The sequence below is a fragment of the Salvelinus sp. IW2-2015 genome, linkage group LG4q.1:29 (genome assembly GCF_002910315.2).
Source record: "Salvelinus sp. IW2-2015 linkage group LG4q.1:29, ASM291031v2, whole genome shotgun sequence".
NCBI classification, from domain to species: Eukaryota; Metazoa; Chordata; class Actinopteri; order Salmoniformes; family Salmonidae; genus Salvelinus; species Salvelinus sp. IW2-2015.
Genome location: NC_036842.1, coordinates 66,029,463 through 66,044,535, shown reverse-complemented (window position 1 = coordinate 66,044,535; position 15,073 = coordinate 66,029,463). Strand labels below are relative to the sequence as shown.

The window sequence follows — 15,073 nt, the reverse complement described above, 5'->3', positions numbered from 1 at the left end:
ATTTTTTTTAAATTACATTTAAAAAATAAAAAATAAATTACATACTGAGACAAGGATATCCCTACCGGCCAAACCCTCCCTAACCCGGACGACGCTATGCCAATTGTGCGTCGCCCCACGGACCTCCCGGTTGCGACAGAGCCTGGGCGCGAACCCAGCCCAGCCGCGAACCCAGAGACTCTGGTGGCGCAGCTAGCACTGCGATGCTGTGCCCTAGACCACTGCGCCACCCGGGAGGTTGTTCTTACTATGTAGTACATGTTTGAGGAGAGTGTATGCTATAAATGTTTGCAACTCGTTAATAAATAGGCAGAAGGTTTCCACTTTTTAAGGTATATTTTATATATAAATGTTAAATGTTATAAATGTTGGTAACTCATTTGTTAATGTTCATAGGTCTGCCACTTTAAAATAAGGTATACTGTACAGTTTACATGTTTACAGTTTACATGATGGTAAATCATTTATAAATGATTTGAGAGTTCACTCAGAGCTTAGACATACTTATAGGCGGTATTATCACTACATTCATGAGAGTGTCTGCTAAATGAATAAAATGTCAAATGTTTAAAAAAAAAAAATACGAATGGTGGGTATGAAGAACAAAACATTCAACGTTGTGAGAGGATAACTGCTCCACTGTTTCACCAACCAAAGGTATTACAGTTACCATTTCACATCAGAGACTTCACCATACTTGGACTGTCACAGAGAAGTGGTAAGTGTGTTGAAAATATCTGGTAAGAGGTAATATGTTAGGAATGATGATTGAATAATGTTCCGGGTGTACATTTGGCCAGGGTTTCAAAGGTGGATCAAGACACATGAAAACCAACCTTTCCTGTTCCTGGGACAGAGCACCAATTCATCACACCTAAAAGTGTGAAAATAATTGTTTCAATGTGCAGCTATTGAAATTAAGGTCGCATGATGATACATAAGGGTTAATCTCATAAGCATTTGTACGTGCATTTATAAATTGTTAATAACTAGGTAAATATTGGCTCCGTTTTTGGCAAACTGACCAGTTTTTGCACTATTTTGACGCAATATAACTGTTTATTTACATATGATTAAATAATCGTTAATAGCGTAATTAAACCCTTACTAATGGAACCTTATTGTAATGTGTTGGGTATTAGCCTGCAAAGAGATCAAATAAACTAACATTTATTTTTTACTTAGGCGGTATTCGGCTTGGGTCGGGCCTTACCTTTGTTTCAATGTTTACAGACCTACCTTGGTTGGTATTTGAAAATGCTAGTGAGACAGGAGTGGTGTAACTGGTGTTGCTTGTTTTAACAAGCGGGCGCGGCGTCTGCCACTGGATCCCATAAATCCACGCATCGAATGATGATCATCCAAGGATATTTATTTAGACTAAACTATGTTGTAAAAAAGCCCAATCTGCTCCCTTCCTCTCAACCTAACTTTCCCTCACAGGCCCCTTAGTTCCCCCCAGTCCTGTTATGGTGATATCGCACCATCTCAGCTGTCCATCACAGCGCTTTGGTTTCAGCCAGTGTTCCCAAAAGTAACCTTTATTATTCAACCTTTATTTAACTAGGCAAGTCAGTTAAAATCAAATTCTTATTTACAATGGCGGCCAATAAACACTAACCAGAACAGCAAAGGACAAGGCATATTGACATTAAGGAGAGGCATGCTTAGCCGAGTGATCATAAGGGTAACATACCATACTAAATGAAAATGTGAATAAAACTGTAAATACATAATGCTCCCATGCATACATGCTGTATGCTACAGTAGAAACAACAACATGATATACAGAAAATAAGGCACGTACTTTGATAGGAACACACACATTATTATTGTTATTATTTGTTAGGAAAACAATAATGAAGGCAATGCGAGCGCAAGCCAGAAAATGTGTCAGGGGGAAAACGTTTGTGCAAGACTACGGAAATGTCTGCATACTTGATCTACGGAAACACTGGGAAAGTGCTTGGGCTCTCCTTGAAGAGACAAGTTTGTCCGACTCAGTAATGCCTCAAACATAAATTGTCTGCAACAGCGAAATGGGATACTTCTATGTGAATTAATGAGGAGGCGGAACACACCTCAATTCAAACTGTTGTTAGAAAATAAAACATGTTAGAAAATAATTCAAAATTTACAGGTTGAAACATAACCTGCCCTGCCTGCTAATTATCTGTAGGCTAACTGTCCTGTTGCATAACAATCACATTTTGTAACAGTGAGTGCATTCTGACATCACTTGCATAAAACAACTCAGGCTGGGGCAACCTTTAGAGATATTTGGAGCGTGAAAGTACCAACAAACGGGTGTGATCGTTCTATAGTGGTCCCTGTTGTGTATGATCACACCGGTGTGATTAGAAGGCTTGATTAGAACGTCCGATTGACGCAAAAATCAGCATTTGAGCTGGCCACACATTTTTTTCACAGAAACATTTTGCACAAACACAGTCCTTACTAAGTTATGTCCAGAATATGACCAGTTTATTTTTTGGATGCAATGTTCAGACATTCACAGAAGTAGCGACAGCATAACACAATCATCCAAACCCGGAAAATGTAGGCTACGTTTGTCCTAGCGCTAACTGAGGAAAGATTGACTTAACACAAGCGGTCATATTTTTATAACTCTCAGCTGACAGAAACTACAATATGAATTAGCTAATAGCAATTACTATACATAATTAGTCACATCACGGGTGAGCTCACCATTGATCGAAATATTTGCGTAAAACACTTTCTAGAAATCGAAAGAAATCTGAGGATGGGTAGCTTGTATGCATGTTGAAGGGGGTGTGTAGTCTACGATCATCCACTTCCCTTCATTCACTTCCAGAAGTTTACCCAAAAGATGAGTGAACCATTCCTTCACCTCATTAAAACATCTTTGGTCTGACAGATTACGTGACACCCAGAATGCATTGTACGTATAATGTCATCAAACATGGTGCCACACATAGCTGGCAAAGATCATTATCATCAGTACAACCTTCAAAAGTATTTTACACACATCATAGGTGTCCATTACAATAGATGCAATAATCGGAATGCATTATTTGGCACAACTACTTGAAAACTGTAAATACATTATGCACCATACATACATGCATACATACTGTATGCGACTACACTAGAAACGACAACACAATATACAGAAAATAAGGAAGAGGGAACACACACATGTCCAAAGTTATTATTTGTAAGAATAAAAACAAGGAAAGCAAAGCGAACGCCAGCAAGAACATTTTCCAATTCTTGCAAGACTGCGCAAATATGTGCATATTTGATCTGCGCAAACATAAGTGAAGTGCAGTGGGTTTGCGATTACCAGCACATATTCCTGTTGATAGATATGCCCCCGTTTATTATGCGATTACCAGCACATATTCCTGTTGATAGATATGCCCCCGGTTATCACACAATGAGACGCAAAGAAATGTCGATTATTAACATTGTTTATCAGAGTTTAAAGTTACGTTGTATCAACAACCTGCAGCCTACTCAAGTTTTTCACTACTGCAGATTGTTTGTGGACTGAGAGTGATTTGGAAAGCATACACTGGTCACCTTAGATAGATATCTAGCAGGTGAGCGCTGTGTTCTATGCTGAGGGTTGTTTGCCTAATATCTTTATCCATTGCATAAAACAACTTAGGCTGGGGCAACCTTTTTCACAGAAACATTTTGCACAAACACAGTCCTTACTAAGTTATGTCCAGAATATGACCAGTTTATTTTTTGGATGCAATGTTCAGACATTCACAGAAGTAGCGACAGCATAACACAATCATTCAAACCCGGAAAATGTAGGCTACGTTTGTCCTAACGCTAACTGAGGAAAGATTTTAGGCTATGACCGGTTATTGTGAAATGTATAATGTATTTGTTATTGGTATATTGGCTTTGAGAAGTAATGATTATAGATTAAATTCCTGTTCAGTTAGGCGCTATGCCTAGTTTGGAGTCAGTGGTGTGTATTCATGGATGCCAAGGAAAGCCAGGCTTCTCCAAATATTTGACCAATAAAAAATGTCAATGATAAAATAATGTATATTTCGTCTCTCTGTGTTTTCATAATTTCCCTTCAATTTGCAAGTGGCTGAATCTCACCGGAGAAATCACCCGAATGAGGGAAACAGTGCCCCTCTGTCTCAGTATGTGTAGCCCATGTTTCTGACGCTATCTGAACCAAAAGAGTATGACATGTTGCCGCTGTAGCATTTGATTGATTGATGCCAGAAAGCATTTGGCCTCCCTTGATAAAAAAAAGTATGAAAAAATGAGTCAATCAGTATTGAGCTGAGCTCAACTGTGGGTTGTCCTGGCACAGCAAAACGCCCCCTCAAAGGGGAGGCCAGTTTGGATTTGGCTTCCAGCCAATCAAATCACATCCAACGCTAAATGTAATTCTCAGAAAAACGTGTCTGTTTCTGGTCTACTTATGTTGTTGTCCTGCAGAAGCTAGCTTCTAAATCATCCTTTTCCTAAGCCATAGATGGAGATGGGGATTTGGACTTGTGGTTTTGACTTAGATATAGACTATGCTCACATTACCTGTACTGAACAAAAATATAAACGCAACATGTAAAGTGTTGGTCCCATGTTTCATGAGCTGAAGTAAAATATCAAGGAAATGTTTCATACGAACAAAACGCTTTGCCAAGATAATACATTCACCTGACAGGTGTGGCATATCAAGAAGCTGATTAAACAGCATGATCATTACACAGGTGCACCTTGTGATAGGGACAATAAAAGGCCACTCTAAAATGTGCAGTTTTGTCACACAACACAATGCCACAGATGTCTCAAGTTGAGGGAGCGTGCATTTGGCATGCTGACTGCAGGAATGTCCACCAGAGCTGTGACCAGATAATTTAATGTTAATTTCTCTACGTAGTTTTAGAGAATTTGGCAGTACGTCCAACCGGCCTCACAACCGCAGACCACGTGTATCAATGCCAGCCCAGGACTTCCACATCTGGCTTCTTCACCTGCGGGATCGTCTGAGGCCAGCCACCCAGACAGCTGATGAAACTATGGGTTTGCACAACAGAAGAATTTCTGCACAAACTGTCAGAAACCGTCTCAGGGAAGCTGCGTGCTCGTCGTCCTTACCAGGGTCTTGACCTGACTGCAGTTTGGCGATGTAACCCAACTTCAGTAGGCAAATGCTCACCTTCGATGGCCACTGGCACACTGGAGAAGTGTGCTCTTTACGGATGAATCCCAGTTTCAACTGTAGCGGGCAAATGGTGTCGTGCGGGCGAGCGGTTTGCTGATGTCAACGCTGTGAACAGAGTGTCCCATGGTGGGATTATGGTATGGACAGGCATAAACTGCAGACAACAACCACAATTGCATTTTATCGATGGCAATTTGAATGCACAGAGATACCGTGACGAGATCCTGAGGCCCGTTGCCGTGCCATTCATCCGCCGCCATCACCTCATGTTTCAACATGATAATGCACAGCCCCATTTTGCAAGGATCTGTAGACAATTCCTGGAAGCTGAAATTGTCCCAGTTCTTCCATGGCCTGGATACTCACCAGAAATGTCACCCATTGAGCATGTTTGGGATGTTTTGGATCAACGTGTACGACAGCGTGTTATAGTTCCCAGCAATATCCAGCAACTTCGCACAGCCATTGAAGAGGAGTGGGACAACATTCCACAATCAACAGCCTGATCAACTCTATGCGAAGGAGATGTGTCGCGCTGCATGAGGCAAATGGTGGTCAGACCAGATACTGACTGGTTTTCTTAACCACGCCCCTACCTTTTTTTGAATATCTGTGACCAACAGATGCATGTCTGTATTCCCAGTCATGTGAAATCCATAGAATAGGGGCCAATTCATTTATTTCAATTGACTGATTTCCTTAAATGAACTGTAACTCAATAAAATCTTTGAAATTGTTGCATGCTGCGTTTTATATTTTTGTTCAATGTAGCTAGCTAACTTAACTGATTCATTGTTGCTCATGTTAGGAAGTTAGGCTAGCAAGCATTTCAGCCTATGACAACAAAAACTAAAAGCATACTGTATGACAGAGCCAAAGCCAACACTTCCTTTGGCCGCTTTTCCTTCCAGTTCTCTGCTGCCAATGACTGGAACGAATTGCAAAAATCATTGAAGCTGGAGTCTTATATCTCCCTCTCTAACTTTAAGCATCAGCTGTCAGAGCAGCTTACCGATCACTGTACCTGTACACAGCCAATCTGTAAATAGCACACCCAAGTACACCATCCCCATATTATTACTTACCCTCTTGCTCTTTTGCACCGCAGTATCTCTACTTGCTAATGCTAAATTGTAATTATTTAGCCTCTATGGCCTATTTATTGCCTTCCTCCCTTCTCTTCTACATTTGCACACACTGTACATAGATCTTTCTGTTGTGTTATTGACTGTACGTTTGTTTATGTGTAACTCTGTGTTGTTGTTTTGGTCGCACTGCTTTGCTTTATCTTGGCCAGGTCACAGTTGTAAATGAGAACTTGTTCTCAACTAGCCTACCTGGTTAAATAAAGGTGAAATAAATAAAATAAATTTAAAAAAGAGCCATATACTGTTTTGCCAACATGACACACACACACACACACACACACACACACACACACACACACACACACACACACACAACACACACACACACACACACACACACAACACACACACACACCACACACAACACACTACACACATACACATACCATAACACCAATACACAGCACACACACACACAGAGAGAGAGAATTCAATACCGTGGACAGCCGCATGATATTTAGCAACATTGATTTGACTAAATTGTTTCAGGTATCTTCAAGTTTGTTTTCACTGTATTAAGCAAAGCATATAGCCTTGTTGATATGATGATTTAAATGTTTAACTTGAAATGGTGCTGGAATAGCTGAGGCAGTGCTGATGTTATCTTTCGGCTTATTGCGGTAACCCCGGGGTTCTAAATCAGTAGTTGACCATGCTGCAGGTCATAACTGTTTGCTACATGCAATATTTACTTTGTGGACTTTGTGATGAAACCAACGTATGTGTAGTTGAATTTATTCCGCCATTGTGTGACTGTAGTGTTTTTGTTGTCTCTGCCTTATTGTATATCACGGTGGCGTATGAAGAAATGGGTTATAAAGCAACAACACAATTATCACAACCGGTTGTAATTTTGGCTTTTTTACTGACTTGGCTTGGCTTCCCAACTGATATTTACCCATGCACCGCCACTGTTTGGAGGCGATCTGCAGAAGCCAGTCATAGCTTCAGTTATTGGCTATTTAGTTTAGGCCTATTGTCAGTTATTTTAGTCTACATCCTAGGACAGAGTTCGTAAACATTTTGTAAATAGGCCTACTCATGGATCCAGCTCACCTTCTAGCTCAAAACCTGTAAATAAACAGCATTTTGCACCTGATTCCATCTGACTCCTTATGATTCACACACCCCTGACAGTAGGGTCCACTATTTACTGGTAGTAATAATGTTAGCATATTCATGGTGCTAAATACATTTAATGAATATGGTCAGGCTATGCAGGAGTTCCAGTGTTAGATATGGATGTGAATAGATTGTTTTTACACCACCTGCTGGTAAGTATTGGTACTGCACTCTTCCACACTAGTTCAACATTCTTGCCTGTCTACATCATGGTTTTCCCACAATATCAGTGAAAGTTATACTAAATCAGTAATAGCAATGTGAACAATTCAGTTTCAAAATGCACTTACTGCACTTATGTATTATGAGAGCCAACTTGTGCTGATCTATATAAAATGATGCATGCGAATAATTATGACACTCCTCTCCATCACTCCCTTATGAAGGCACATGGAGTTAGTGTTTGAGCATACATTGAGGTGTTTAATAATGCTGACAGTCTCTATTGTTTGGGACATCACAGGTGGACAAAATCTATGTAAGAAAGTTGTTCACTTAATTTACAGAATAAGTGAGAGAACCTAAAATAGACAGTAGAAGCCAATAGTTTTACTTTAGTGAATGGAGAATACACATTTTTACAACAATCTCCAGCATGGTATCTTAGTCATTCAATAAAAAGTTCACTAGAATATTTATTGTATAATGAAGATAAAACAACACATTCAAGGGAAATAAAATGCAGATTAACTTAAAATTCTCTCTTGATTTTGTTTCATTCATGGCAACAAAGTCCAGCTTGTGCCGCCAAACGGTTTGAGCATCCAAACCGCAAACAGCTTCTTGAAGTGAACTATTAACTACAAACAATTACCAAATACATAGTTCTGTTTATAAAAGCCATACAGCAAAGCAGTGTACTCTTGCACAGCAAAGTGAAGAAAGCTCTTTCAACAAAGTTCCGTTGTCTCCTATAATCCTGTTCTTTCACATTCAATAGTTGTGCAGGTTTTTACACAGCACATAGACCAAAAGAGCAAGTGTATCACTTTACGTTCTCTATACATTCCTTGTGTGAATCTTATTTCAGGGGAGGGCAGAGTGGAAAAGACTAACCAGTCTCTATGTTCTGTAATGTATGTCAGCTGCTTTAGCTGTAGCGGCGTTAGTTTGGAGCTATGTGAGGCTTTTCTTGATTTATAACATGAGTAATTCTTTGGGATAAGGCTATTTTCTAACCGTGCATATAAAGAGTGAAGCTAGAAAAATTCCCTGATATCCTATCAAGTGCTAAAGTGTGCATGTCATTTGTAATGAAGCTATGAAAAAAAGACTGCTAAAGTCTTGTTAGAATAGTGTAATGGTATTATTGCTGTTCTGTAACCTGACGTGTTCAAATGGATATTAAATAAGTTATGCTGTGTTTCTTATGCATGTCTAAAATAATTTGTTCAAAAAGGTAGACATTGATAAAATTTTATGTGCAACTGGCTATCCAGCTCCCTGACTATATGGGACATGCAATAACATTTAATAGTAGATTGGACCCTTTAAGTGACGTTTTTTAAGGGTCCGCATCTGGGCAGAGTATGAGTTGGAAACTGCATAGATCACTATTGGCATATTGCCAACTGCTATGGATCAAATGAAGGGGTGGAGACAGGTGTGGAGGAGAAACACACAAGGGAAAATATAGCAAATGTAAAGAGATACTCCTTTTGTACAGCAAACTTCTCATACAAATGTGTGCAATCCAGCAGTGTCGGATCAAGTCTATTCTGTTGCATTGTCTCTAGTATGTATTAGCTGCTGAATTATCTGACACTTTACCACTGTGGGGATGGGGTATAATGCAAGCCAAGGCCACATGTAACAGACAATGACGTACATGCTTGCATGGTCTGATATGCACACACAGGCAAATATACAACAGTGAAACAGAAAATGGCTGCTGCCACTCACCAGTACTACACCCTTCTTATGGGATCATGATTTCAGGGTTGTTCATTTCCTACTAGTGATGGGCCTCAAACATAGGGTATTTTGCTGTGCCAATTTATAAAACGGATTAATTTTATAAATAATCATGACTGAGGATTACATTTAGGCTATGCTATTTACAATGTTTGCAACTTAATTTACTCATAAGTGTGAACAATTTCACCAGAGAGTGATCCATCAATGGATCATTTAATTAATCATAAATGGGTCGTTCCACCAATTCGGTGCCTTTTGAGAAGTATTAACTTGGTATAATTATTTTTTTTGATTCCACCTACTTTTTACATTCTGTTATAAAGAGCATATGTTCAACTTCAGAAACTAGTTTTCCCATCTCAAGAGGCTAAATAAAAAAATGAAGTGTGGGAAGTATGGGTGCTGAGGGTGCTGCAGCAACCCTGAAAAATCTGAATAAAACAACAAACAAATCAGCCATAAATCCCCTTGTGACAGGGGGAATGGAAGCTTGTTGTGTGCAACAGAGAGTGGCAATTGAATGCAAGCTTCACACATAAAAAAAAAAGCCTGTGTATCTATGAGTAACAAGGTTGACATATTAACGCTCAACCCACTCAGTTTTCCACCACAAAACACCAGAAAATTGCCAAAAAGAGTAGAACCAGCTCACCTGCTTTTACTGTATGATTTGACCATTAGATGTTCAATATTTATTTTAAAAAAATATATATTTAAAAAGGAATAGTTTCACCATATTAAAACGAGAGTTCAGTTCACGTAACTGGGTTGACCTTAAAATGAGGGACAGATGTAAATGAATCATTATCACATGAAATAAATAATCTCCAGAAATGACTTTGTCAAAGCAACAAAATAACTAGGGCTTTACAATGATGGTGAAACTTGGAGAGATTTTGCGATTAAGTGGGTTAAAATCTTCCTTGAAGTGACACGGGATTTTGGGCACTTTAGAAAGCCTTTATTCATATTAAAAAGTATATTAGTGTACAAAACGCTTTCCATGACAGACTGACCAGCTTAATACAGGTGAAAGATATGATCCCTTATTGATGTCACTTGTTAAATCCACTTCAATCAGTGTAGATGAAGGGGAGGAGACATGTTATTAAAGAATGATTTTTAAGCCTTGAGACAATTGAGGCGTGGATTGTGTATCATTGCCATTCAAATGGTGAATGGGTAAGACAAAAGATTTAAGTGCCTTTAAACGGGGTATGGTAGTAGGTGCCAGGCGCACCGATTTGTGTCAAGAACTGCAACTCTGATGGGTTTTTCACGCTCAACAGTGTTCTGTGTGTATCAAGAATGGTCCACCACCCAAAGGACATCCAGCCAACTTGACACAAACGTGGGAAGCATTGGAATCAACATGGGCTAGCATCCCTCTGGAGTCCATGCCCCGCAAATTGAGGCAGTTCTGAGGGCAAAAGGGGAGAGGTGGTGCAACTCAATATTAGGAAGGTGTTCTTAATGTCTTGTACACTCAGTGTATATTAAAGTGCACTTAATATAACATAACAGGCTTTTAAAATGCAATATTGGTGCACAATTTCTACTTCAAATATCAAAGTGACGCAAAAGGCACTCTTTTCGTGGAGCGACCCAAATAGGTTTATTGGCATGGTTCATGAAATGGCATGTCTTTCAATCGAGCAAAGCACAATCACAACGGATGGTTTTTCAATGCTGAGATGGGACCTTGGGTTTGAAAGTTGGCAGTGTATTCAGCAGCTACAGGCAAATAGCCTAACCCTAAACCATATTTTCCTCAGCGTTGAGATTATCCTTCACAACATAAGATATAGTGGAACTTTAACCTTACATCACTGTTATTACAATTTGTTAAGGACAGACATTCACCACTATTAAAGGGAAAACAACCCAAAAAACTACTCTCTGGAAAGAAAACCACTTTGATTATAACGGTAGTAATTCAATTTTGAAGAAAGTACAGTATAATTAACAAAATAGTAAATGTTAACCAGTGAATAATCTACTTAATAAGGATCTCGCCCTGTAAACATGGCAGTAATCCACAAAAATATACCTTTTTCTTGAATCTGGTGATGGTACAATACATACGTACTTACACCAAGGTGATATATATATATATATTAAAGTTGCTATTTACATAACAAAAGAAAGTGTTTGGCTCAAATGTTTAATTTAACAAACAGAACACAAGTGTTCATGGCTTGAGATATTGATTCAAGATCTGGCTTGCATGTCTTTATAATGTTTGTAACAAAGCACAGTAAAAACAAAACTAAAATTAACAATTGTTTTTGAGAGAATTGCTAGGAAACCATAGCTACAAAATAACAGAAAGAAACGTACAGTACAGCTTTGGCTTACATTACCAATGAATTGTTGGAGCAATGAGAAGATTTCTTGCTATTACCATGTTACCAGTTCAACTGGACAATTTCCCATAATGTTAATGTCCCATATATCAGATTATAAAATTAATGTTATTATTGCAATATACTTTTTCCTATTTATTTTAGAACTAAACACATGACTTTGAGCCATGTCCTTCCCATACAGGATAGCTTTTCCTGTCTAAAACTACACAAGGGAAACCTCTTTCAAATGAAAAACAACTCTTTTTAGTCTCGGAGGTCGAAATTGTTTTAAAATTTGATTTCACATCTATTGATTTAATAAGTTAATAGAAGAGACAAATTGAGACAAAGTTGTATGAGATTAAAGTCGTATGAGGTTACACCATGTAGTGAAACATGAGCTCTAACAGTGGACGCCACAAGCAGGGGCCCTCAGCCAGCAGGCAACACTCTGCCTTTTTGGATTGTTTGTAACTTGCAACCACAACAGCAAAAACAGCAACTACAAGTGCCAGACTAGACCAGTGACTACAATAATCTAGATTCGTTTTTTTTCTTCGTTTTTTTCTTTGAACATCAGACTCCTGCAAACATCTAATTCGCACCCAGTACCTGATAACATCTGTTTGTGTACATAATTCAGTCCAACTACTTGAATGGTTTTCTTATTAATGTGAGACGTATTTAATTTATTTGCCATTCTCCTTCTTACAAAATGAAATGGAGTTAAATAATAATATTATAATGATAACTATAAGGACCTTTCCTACCCCATCCATCTCTCCCCCAAGTCTACCCTCTCCCTCCCTCCGTCTGACTAGCTGGTGACTGGAGGCCTGACTGAGTGACTCTATGTCACCCAGGTGTCCATGCGCATGCGCTTGACAGAGGGGCTCTCCCTGTTGTCCTCGGTGCCGGCTGGGGGTCTGCCCAGCCCCATGGACGAGGAGTGGAAGTCCGGCCGGTGGTCTTCGCGGTCGCTGCCATCGTACGAGCTGCAGGAGGAGCTGAGGCTGTCCACTGGCGAGCGGCCCAGGTCCTGCCGGCTGGACGCCTGCTGCTGCTGATGCTGCTGCTGCTGCTGCTGCTGCTGCTGTTGGGGGAAGCCAGAGGAGGTGACGCGCTCCCGCGGTGGGGAGATGGGCTCTGACTTGATGTTGATGTTCTGGCTGGTGTTGATAGAGAGGTTGGAGCCCTGAGGTAGGTGACCACCACCCCTGTAGAGAGGAACAGCACGGGGTCAGTGGCCATTTGGATAGTAACATAGATCAGGTGCTTGGAGTGGTGGTTAGAAAATTGACATTTGAAAGAGTCCAAGCTATGTACTTTGAACGTGTATATAATGTGTGCACTGAATATTCTATTAATGTGTGGGTGTCTATGTGTTTGTGTGTGTGTTTGCTAGTGTGTTACTCACACCAAAGAGCTGAGAGCTGCCTGGCCCAGTTGATGTTGTTGCCATGCCGACATGGAGCCCAAAGAGAGCCCTGGAGAGCCGAAGCCCTGTAGGGAGGAGATCTCTGCACTGCTCAGGGAGTACTCTGCAACAACAACAGCACCAGAGAACAGTGAGTTACACACACTCCCCCTCCCACTGCTACTGCAGCAGCACCTCTCACCACAGGAGACCAGCCCAATCAGTAACAGCCAGGCAGGCAGCACCGAGGCAGCCGTGGCAGGGGACAGAGTGGTAGACTCACCGGTGTTGTAGCCGGTGGGCATGCCTGAGTAGACCAGGCCTTGGGGGGGCAGACTGGGTGTGGTGACAGACACTACTGGGGTGGCCAGTAGCTGGGACTGGGAGCTGCTTATCCTGTGGGTGTTCTGTAAACAGTACAAAGAAAACAGATTTAATGAAGAAAACAACCCTGTAGGGTGCTGTAAAGGCTTACTGTGGTGAACCCAAAGTGCAAGATGGTAAATTAATATAGCTAAAAACATGTTACAGATATGTTGTGTATATATTAGCTGGACAGCATTTTTTTWAAAGTCATAATATGATAAGACTATAATAACTTAGCAATGAAAAATGTGTTGCAATACTACTTCCCACCAAGTGGTGGCACTGTAGCTTCATGTCACAATCCAGATAACGTATTGAGCCGTGTTTGTATTATATGATGACTGTTTGACAATATGTGTTATAAGAAAAAAACTATATCCCATAAAGACTTAAATACTGTTTTTGTCCAATATTGATAGATTGAATGTTGTCTGTGGGTAAATCTGTAAACAGATTATGGATCATCAGAAACAGGAATACCGTTTTACCATACATACATTTACCATACATACACAATAGTGGGATTTTGTGCTGACATGCACTCGTTGTTGTATTCCGATTTCCTTACAAGCTAATGTAAATGCTCTTCAGCACTCAAATTGTTTATAGACTGTGAATAAAGAAAATGGTCAATTCAATGACTACCAAAGATGTCTAAAAAAAACAGATGTCTTACTACTACTGCCAGAAAGAGAGACAGGTCCTTCATTTTTTATAACATATAGTAGCTCCTACATATCTCCTAAAAAAACGCAATCCTGGGTGCAGTGGCTGCATGCTGTCCCAAGCACACAGTCACAAAACACAGTGCCTTCATGGAGCAGCAACAGGATCACACAAACTCTGAGAATGCCAATCATGGTAGGCACTCATTAGGACCACAAACTCACTGGTCAAATGTTGGGTCATTTATAGATCTATGGATGCTTTAGTCAAATCTTCTGAGAATATAGTATTCTGTTCATTATGTACCCACTAATATAAATGTTTAATGCTACACTTGTTTGTTCTGATGTGAAAGTGAGACTATTTTGCTAGCACCTAACAGAGGCAAAATGGCAGAGTTAGCATGAGCTGCAGGACTGTTTGTGATCTGGGTGGGAATAACATCAAGAGACACCTTTTACTGCATCGATCTAGGAAACACATACAGCATGTCATATCATATGATTACTCTGTGATCTGAGCAGCTCTGGTATGGCAATTTGTAATATAGTGCAGTTGAGGGTTTAATTTGAGGCAATATTGCATCATGACAGTTTGATAACTTCCTTGGAAATATCCGCTGCTCCACTCTCTCCAACCAGATGACATCATCCAAAAACAAGCTTCTCTAAGAATTACATAATCCACAATGAAGTAATCTGCCCCTCCCCATGAAGAACAATCCCAGATTTGAAATCTGTTCTTTGGAAATTACTTTGTAGTTTTATACATATTACAAAACCTTTTGTTTAAAACAATTATACTGTTGAAGTCAGAAGTTTACATACACCTTAGACCAATACATTTAAACTCAGTTTTTCACAATTCCTGACATTTAATCCAAGGTTGGGATGGTGTTCTTCAG

At 39.9% G+C, this 15,073-nt stretch overlaps 3 protein-coding genes across 11 annotated transcripts in view; all 3 read right to left on the bottom strand.

The window, feature by feature from the left end:
- LOC111962393 (synemin, intermediate filament protein) overlaps positions 1 to 15,073 on the bottom strand; it is a 244,348-nt gene that overhangs the window by 46,120 nt on the left and 183,155 nt on the right. The window lies entirely within an intron of this gene.
- The window catches only part of LOC111962398 (myocyte-specific enhancer factor 2A-like), a 315,332-nt gene that overhangs the window by 212,024 nt on the left and 88,235 nt on the right, over positions 1 to 15,073 (bottom strand). The gene's annotated exons all lie outside the window — the stretch shown is intronic.
- Positions 7,985 to 15,073, bottom strand: part of LOC111962399 (myocyte-specific enhancer factor 2A-like) — a 95,322-nt gene continuing 88,233 nt past the window's right edge. For all 3 annotated transcript variants that reach the window (XM_070443047.1, XM_023985465.2, XM_023985466.2), the window contains 3 exons: positions 13,421 to 13,544; positions 13,138 to 13,261; positions 7,985 to 12,937 (listed from right to left, as the gene is read on the bottom strand). In XM_070443047.1, coding sequence (XP_070299148.1) covers positions 12,571 to 12,937; positions 13,138 to 13,261; positions 13,421 to 13,544 — 615 coding nt within the window. In that variant the 3' untranslated portion in view covers positions 7,985 to 12,570. The remainder of the gene's footprint in view (positions 12,938 to 13,137; positions 13,262 to 13,420; positions 13,545 to 15,073) is intronic.